We start from the raw sequence: 9,093 nt of genomic DNA, 5'->3' as shown, positions 1-9,093 counted from the left end.
TATTTATGTATGTATCAGATTAAAATATATTTGTGAGATATAAATTTTGATTCTAAAGTGATAGATGTAGACTGCTAATTAGTGGTCATTTATAAATTAAGTTTGAGAAGATTCACTTTCATCTGGAATACATAGTTTGTTTTTGAAGTAAGTACATATAGTCTGCCAAGTAGCTTTGTTAGAGTATTGGTATTGAATTTGAGTTGTGCATAAATTTATGAGTCGTCTGGTGAGGTTTTTATGTAAAGAACAGGATATAAATTCCCGAGGCAAGGATTTTTTATTATAAAATAAATATTAAATAATTCTAACTATTTTCTGAACCATTTGTGTAGATGGCTTCAATCAGTGATACCACCCCTAAGGTTGTCGGCGCGGCCGAAAAACCAAACAAGTTCACGGGCACGGACTTTGCTACTTGGAAGAACAAAATGTTTTTCTACCTTACTACCATGAATTTGGCTAAGTTTCTCAATGAGGAGGCACCTAAGGCGAAGGAAGGAGAAACTCCCGAAAATAACAAGGAAGTCTTCCTAGCCATTGATGCGTGGAGTCACTCTTATTTCCTATGCCGTAACTACATCTTGAATTGCTTGGACGAACCGTTGTACAAAGTTTATAGTCCTTTAAAGACTGCTAAACTTTTGTGGGATAGTTTGTCCAAGAAATACAAGTCTGAAGATGCGGGATATAGGAAATTCATAGTAGACAAATTCCAATTTTATCGAATGGTCGATAGCAAAACTGTGAGTGAGCAATTGAATGAACTCCAACTCATGATCTACGATATTCTCGCCGAGGGTCATGAGGTGAATGAATCCTATCAAGTGGCTTCCATAATTGGAAAGCTTCCACCGAGTTGGACGGAGTTCAAACACTACCTAAGGCACAAGAAATCGGTTGCCAAATGGACGATGGAGGAACTCATAGCAAGGCTCAAGACCGAGGAGGATAATAAAATTACCGACAAGGGTGGTCAATACGTGGCTAAGGCACGCGTAGTGGAGAGCTCGAAGCAGAGCAACAAGCGAAAGGGTCCTACATTTAACAAATGATCAAACAACAAGAAAAATAAGAGGTTCACCGGAGCGTGCTTTGTTTGTGGAAAGAATGGACACCTTGCGAAGGATTGCCGCCACCGCAAAGAAAACAATAAAAATGAAGCAAATGTCACCTAGGACTTAGCTACTTCCGAGAACGACAACATGAACCTTTCGGCAGTTGTAATAGAGGCCTACCTATTGAGCGATACTCGAGGATGGTGGGTAGACACCGGGGCAACTCGTCACATTTGCTATGATAAGAGCATGTTCTCCTCCTATAAAAAGTTGGAACAAGAACAAAAGCTCTTCATGGGAAATGATGCTTATTCGGTGGTTGAAGGACAAGGACAAGTGATCCTAAAATTCACTTCCGGGAAGGAAGTTACCTTGAACGATGTGCTACACGTTCCGGATATTAGAAAGAACTTAATCAGTGGTTCTATCCTAACCAAGGTTTGAAGTTAGCTTTTGAGTCGGACAAATTTGTGCTAACCAAAGGAGGGTTCTACGTCGGAAAAAGGTACCTATGTGACGGTCTCTTTAAGGCGAACGTAGCCGTTATCCGCAAGAACTAAACTACTACATTTATATTAATAACTTTTAGTTTATATGGTTTATTTTCATTTTGTGATAAGAGTTGTAAGAACTTATTATGTTTGAAAATGTCGTGTGTAAAACAAGGTTTTATTATACAAGTTTTTGACTAGTATATTTAAAAAAAAAAAAATTGCCCTATGTTTTACAAGTCTGTATGAAATTTAAAATTATTAAATCATATAAATATTTTATTCTTTCTTTTGAAACAATATTGTTTTCAATCCAATGAGTTGGTTGAATTTGGGCATAATCAACACATGTTTATACTTTAAATAGGCATTCATGAGGGGTGCTTGATTTCTCTGTTTTCAAAACTTTTGTAAGTTAGTTCTTGATTTAAACGTTGCATTATGATTCTGTCCAATCATATTATGAGTATTTTCTCAATAAAAATTAAAGTTCTTAAAATTTTGAGTTTAATAAAAAGGTAGCAAATGCGTATTTGTGAAATACAAAATAAGAAGATACTTCTTAAATCCGATAGAGCGGATAATATGAGTAACTTATTTGTGTGCATGGAAAATCATTGCACCATACTTACATCGAATGGGGTAGTCAAATGGAAAAATCATGATTTAAAGACACGATTAAACTTGAGTTTACCGAACAACTTGTGGGGGAAACTCCTTGTATGTCTAATGACATATTAAATAGAGTTTCACACAAGATGAACATTCCTTATGAGTTATGGAAATATATATAATTGAGCTATAAATATCTCAAAATGTGGGGTATTTGACTACAAGTTAAATATGTTCATATATGTCCTTGAGGGATATATCGAGGCAATATTTGATTTAAAAACAATCAATTAACAATTGCTCTCATAATTTACTATAGTAAGTCTCGACATATTCGTCGTAGACATGCGATACATTTACTCTCTAATCGAATAAATTTCCATTGATTTTGAGAAGTCCAAAGATAACCTAGTGGATCCATTTAATAAGGTTTATCTAGCGAGAGAGTTAAATGTGCATCGAGGGGAATAAGTTTAAAGCCTAAATAACTAAGGTACCTTATACGGAAACCTAACTTGGCGACTGGAGATCCCACGGACCAAGTTCAATAGGACAACCAGTTCTGTGTAACTTAAATAAATGGAGCACTTAGGAGTTTTAACTTCACTTTATTCTTATGATGCAATAAGTGCAACCTACGATGTTCAAAAAGGTTAAATTACAAGTGGAGTATAGTAGGATACTCTTTATAGATGCGGTCACCTATGTTAGTGTGAGCTGGGTCGGCTCGTTGAGAATTCTTAAAGGCTGGAATTCTCTAAAGCACTCGCAGAACCCGAGGATGTTCAGGGCCAAAATGAACACAACCGAGAACTTGAACAAGTTCGTTTAGTATGGTGCTAAATTTATTGTCTTGGTTTACACAAACAGCCGACGGTTCAAGATGAAATAATTCACCGATTGGCTAAGTAAATCCGATAAGCTTTAACTAGGGAATGTTCAAGATGAAATATTTCACCTATCCCGATGTTGTACTATTCACTAAGGAATTTTGACACATAGATCTTATGCGATAAGATTGGAAGAACAATTTTATTCATGTGGGGGATTGTTGGAATTTCATGATTTTCAATAATTAATATTGAGTAATATTAATTAAATAAAGATTAATTTCATTTATTTACTTGCTCATAATCATGAAGTAAAGTGAATGAAAATTGTCTTGAGTAAATGGTTAAAGTTCAAAAGATGTGCGCTCGATGTGATCGAGTGATAGGACTAGTTTGGGTTTAGGTGTCCACAAATATTATTTTTGGGGACATTTAGTAATTAGTCAAATTATTTGACCCAAAATCCAAATAATAAAATATTTGGCCTAAACCAAATTAATTAATTAATTGGCCCATGACCAATTAATTTTCCTACGTTTTGAATTCGGTGAAAAGAACAGACACAACTTTCTGCTTCTTCTTCCAACCATTGCTTCCCTCTTTGAATGGATCTCTACAACCTATAAATAAAGGCAGAATCTGGCCAATTTTGTACTGAATTTAATCGGCAATTACGAGATAGTTCTTCATATTCTTCTTTCTCTTCGTCAAAGTTTCGTTCGTTGTTCAAGTTTGGCGTGGGTCGAATATTCGTGCAAATATTCGACAACCGATCGTTGTACCTTGGGAGACTACCGGGAAGAGACTGTGCACCGTTGACAGCCCGAAAATATTGTCTTAAGGGAATTGCTTTGGCAAGCCTCGATCGTTCTTTGTGGTTTTCACAATTCCTCTTTTCGACAAACAAGTAAGTATTTTTTGTTTATGCAGATTATTATATATATATATACCAACAAGGTTCATGTATAATGGTACGAAGGAAGAATATTATTAATAATGTATTTATGTACTTGGTTAGATAGATGCTAGGAAAATCCTATAAAGAAACCATGTAGTCTCTCATTTGTAGTATGTCAAAACAAAAAGAAATATTCTAGAGAGAAAGGGAGAGTTCTTGAGTAAGTTTTGTAATTTTGTTGTTGAGTGAGTAATATAGTAGAACTACTTTTACCTCCTCTCTACTAACTATCTCTATTTTTATTTATTTCACTACGTGTTTATCACTCTGTATTGTAGAATCGATCCAACAAAGTGGCATGAGAGCCATGTTTTTAGTGAAAGAACGATGACAACCGCAAGTCGAACTTTCCCATTTCAAAATCTTGCTAAAGAGAACTATGATCGATGGAGCATACAAATGAAAACTTTCCTTGGTGAACAATATATTTGGGAAGCCGTCGAAGAAGAATATGATGAACCGAAGAATTTGGCTTCGTTAAGCTAAGCCCAAAAGAAGACATTTAAAGAAGCCAAGGTGAAATATCAAAGAGCCCTATCCATCATCCAACTCGGTGTAGACGACAATAACTTTGAGAAAATTTCTCAAGCTACTACGGCGAAGCTGTTAGGACCAAGAAATTTCCAGTTATATTCTGAAATTCATAACTCCATCTGATCTCCGATTAACAAACCGTTTATTCTTGAACGCAGCCACACGAGTTGGAAATGTCTAGTAAAAATTTCACAACGATCCTATGATGAATGAAGTCGTGGCATACAAAACACCGAGACTGCTGCAGTAAATCCAATAATAATAGTTTGCTCTCAAAATCTCTAATCTTCTATTGTATATCACATAATTAATAATTATTTTACAAGGGTGGGCTTGTACTTGATGAATTATAAATCTATAATTCAGAAACTAAGAGAGAAAAAAGAAGAAATTCTCTTCCCTTATATATATATATATATATATATATATATATATATATATATATATATATATATATATATATATATATATATATATATATATATATATATACTGCGTCCAGAAAGAGTTGTACAAGAAAACAACTAATGAAACATCGTCAAATATGAAATAGCGGATGTTTCCTCCTTAAAATAAAGGAAAAATCCGTCCATCTCTTTCTCCAATATATATAATTGGTTGAATTTTATTTTTGCCATTAATTAAAAAATCCATTGGGCTGTAATAGAGACTAACGAAGAAAATATAATGCAGGAAACTAATTAAATTCAAACTCTAAAAAAATATGTTAGATACATCCAAGGCTGGTCCATCTTCTTCTACTGTATTGTTTTTGAAGTTGCTTAGATTGTTTGGTCCCTTGGTTTACAGGGCCTGCAGTAACGTCGAAGGGCCTGCAGTAACGTCGAAGGTGTTAGAGTAGGTGACCAACAAGACAACTTGTTGATTGGTCTTACATTTATTGTTGTAATGAATATTTAATTTCGTACTAATGATAAAATTTAATTTTGACATTCTATATATCTTTGTTCCTTGCACGCACATAGATATAGTCCTTACATTTATTCTAATTACTATTAAATAATCTAGTTGAATCGTGAGATATTTAAATTAGTAATATAATTGTTAAACCTAGTTCTTATTCAATGGGGTATGCCATTAATGAGGATAGCGGCATTTTTCATTAGAGACTAGCACTTAAGGTATGTGTATTGCATGTCATCAATAATCGGTATTGTGATATCGGCATACATCGGTGTGTGCTCATATAGATGAGTTCACTAAAATCCCTCATCCTATAAATCTCTAAGTGGTTCCCAATAATTGAGTAGAGGATTATGTGATATAGTTGTACCCCATTAGTCCTTATGACCCAGACATTACCAAATGTGACTTCACTAGAGGACCAGCTGTATCGTGACCTGTCTCTGAGTCCCACCGAGGACCGTTGCAAGGTCTAGTGTTCGTGCAATCTAAAATCTAGTGGGATGTCTGTGTATTCTTGTAGGGGATTCGATCGCTTGAGTAGTCATGGATGTCTTGTGTGTTCTTATATTTTGTAATCATAGAGGCTCTAGTCAGAGCTGACTGTGTGATGATTATGGATATATGTTTCTTTAAGTCATACATATCGATTACACTAGTAAGAACGTTCTCACATTTGTTGAACCTTAATAGAGTTCTCGGTGAACGAAGGCTTCTAGTTCGATCGGGACACATGAATCAAAGGGATCTTATTGTACATTAACTATATCACACGGTTCTTGCATGCACTTCATTTGTATCTAGGGAATAATGATGCGCAGTTGCTTGACGCCCATCTTGATTCGTTAGGCAGTTAAGTTGAAATTATTTTTATCTCAATTATAAATCTAGAGACGAGTTTAAATCACAATGTGTTGTGAGCCCACAGCTAGCTTACACCTGAACCATCGAGGGTCACACTTCTCGTGTACTAAAGCTCCTTGAATAAATGGTCAGAGATTAACTACTAGTCTTTTTATAATTGAAAGTCAATAAGATTGAGTACAATTTCGTAATTGTTGATTACGAATGAGAATAAATAGAGAAAATAAATAGGCGATAACTTAGTGAACTTTCTAAATTGGGAAGTTTCCCGATTTAGCAGGTGCACAAAATTAGAGTTTCCAATTTAAAAAATTAGAAATTGAGAATTGTCACTCGTAGTGAGTAGGACTTGACTTTGATTCCGAAAATATAATTGTTGTATTTTTCCGATAATTGATTTGTGAGAAACGAGCATAGAAAGATAGACGGGCTTAAGTTGTTGGGCCTAGCCCAACTTAAGCCCGTTAGGATTTTTACAAGATCACTTAAAATAAGATTTATAGGTCTTGTGAAATACACACAACACAAGACATAAAACCCTAGCCGCCAAATCTCTCTCTCCATCTCCTCTAGTCCGCCGCCAGCCACAGTCAAATTCGACGCCCCCGTCATCGGTTTTTTCTTATTTTCCCTAAATATTTCATTTTATTCTAACACTCTAGTATCTAATGCTATTTGGGTGTGGAGATTTGTATTTGAAGTGAAATCAAAGAGGAGGAAGACGAAGGAGAAGCTCCGCCGCCGCACGCGCCTCCACGCACAACCGCTGCTCCGCGCGTGACCGCCGTCGAGCAACCGCCAAGCCGCTGCTGAACTGGATATGCCGTCGAGAAACCGCCAAGCAGCTATTGAACCGGATATGTTGGATTGGTATTTAGCCGCTAGCCATCTTCGTACGATTAACATTCCAATGGTAAAACTCGCGTTCTTGAAATGCATGTTAATTAATTATTATTAATTAAAAATGAATCACATGATTTTTACATGTGTATATGTATGAATGAATTTTATGATGAGCATGATAATTATTTGATTTAATTATATAAGCATGCTATTTGATTTAATTATGCATTTTAATTAAATATAAGCGAGCATATTTGTTGGTGATTGGAAGCAAAAAGGTACCCAATTATTCGCTAATATGTGCACGTCTGATGATTTGTATAAATTAGTTTATATAAATAATATAAAAACTTTAATTTATGTTGCGTACAAGTTCCTGATTCCCAACATAAGGAAGTTGTGTGAAACGTTCGTGAATCGATCAACCCCTCGTGCGTCTGCATTGTTGTTTTTGTTGCTAACCGGAGACGAGTCATTTTATTTTTGTTAATATGCACCGTATTAATCTGTCGTGTTGATGCGTGACCTAATTATTATACACATTTTCATGTATCTTTAACTACAAATACAACATTTACTTGGGTCTCTCATTATGCCGTGTGTCACATGTGTTTCTTTACTCAAGGAAGATGACAGTTTACACCCCAAACTGACTAGGGACACTTGACGGCACACATGCCTTATGTGTGGCTAAGTTCTTCAAGTTACAAGGGTCATTTTTGCATGTTGTCCAGCCCTAAACTACTCCGCAACATCCCTCTAACCGCCCAAATTGTCGGTTGTCGTGTGCCAGCCTTGCTTGGGCGCGCGCGCGCGCCAAACGGCCGGTTGCTAGGCAGTCCGCCTGCCTTGCCTTTCTCGAACATGTTGCTTTCCTTGGCAATCACTTGTCATTTATTTGCCCACACGATAGTTAGAACACCAGCTTATCGGGCTACCTTCCTTGACTTGCCAACCAGTCGTGCCAACTTGCCCTCACTTGTCAAGTCATGGTCGATTTCATTCGGATGCTCGTTTGTTCAAGTTCTCGGCCACATGCCGATTACTGCCCACGCTTGTCCGCATTGGTTACCGAGCAATGCCCTTTCCGGCCACATGTCTTGCCGAGCATTACTCATGTCGTTTGCCGAGACACGTCCGTGCCAAACACCGAGTATTACCGATACTCACTTGTGCCATCAGCCAAGTACTTTCGATCACCGTTCTCACTTCAATCAAGTTGTTCCTTGCTTCCTAGGAAAAACACTCCAAATGCTTTCCCAACGCTAGATCACTCATTGGTCGATTGTGTGGCTGTCTTGTGCCAACCCTCGCTTGGCACCGTTTCTCGGCCATGCTTGGCCACACTCGATTCATAGCCGATGTCACTGATTAAGGGGGTAATAGACCTTCCCCACCAACGATGTTCGACGCCCTCGTCGAACCGAAAACATTAGCTTCAGTTTTCCCTCTGTTTCACTTGTCTTGCCATTGTCCTCGATTGTGCTTGATCAACAACACAATTTCAAACCCATGGCCTAAGTCTTATCCCACGAATTTCCCACAAACTCTTTCAGCCCTCGGAACAGCGAAAACAAGCTACGTTCAAACAACAACACAACACCACAAGTGAAATAGTTTTTGGCACGACTAATATTTTATCTCGATTGTCACACCAATCAAGAAAGGAGACTTCCAACCCACACAAATCACCCAAAAACGGCTTCCATTTCATCAACAATAAAAAACCGTCAATAATAATGTGCTACAAAGATAAACAGTTAATGCGTACCTTATTGCTTCGGGTGCAAATTAAAACATACATAAATAATAAAAATTTGCTATCGTAAAACACGTAACATGTTTGCAGTAAATCAAATATCATGCATTAAATAATTTCACAAAATCATTCAAGTAACAATCATACAACAAATATCAATATATATATATACATATATATATATATATATATATACATATATATATATATACATATATAT

The 9,093-nt window shown here is 36.5% G+C and overlaps 1 protein-coding gene across 1 annotated transcript; it reads left to right on the top strand.

Moving 5' to 3' along the window:
• Positions 1-335: 335 nt before the first annotated feature.
• Positions 336-1,055, top strand: LOC148772332 (uncharacterized). The gene has a single exon (XM_088814991.1). It carries the CDS (start codon positions 336-338, stop codon positions 1,053-1,055), a length of 720 nt encoding a protein of 239 aa, XP_088671117.1.
• Positions 1,056-9,093: the final 8,038 nt, after the last annotated feature.

Source organism: Erythranthe guttata, chromosome 2 (assembly GCF_056151865.1).
Source record: "Erythranthe guttata isolate IM_541 chromosome 2, IM_541, whole genome shotgun sequence".
In the NCBI taxonomy this organism is placed as follows: domain Eukaryota; kingdom Viridiplantae; phylum Streptophyta; class Magnoliopsida; order Lamiales; family Phrymaceae; genus Erythranthe; species Erythranthe guttata.
This window is presented reverse-complemented; position numbering and strand designations above follow the sequence as displayed.

Excerpts from the sequence above, each read along its gene's own strand:
- LOC148772332 (XM_088814991.1), top strand. The coding sequence starts at position 336 with ATGGCTTCAATCAGTGATACCACCCCTAAGGTTGTCGGCGCGGCCGAA.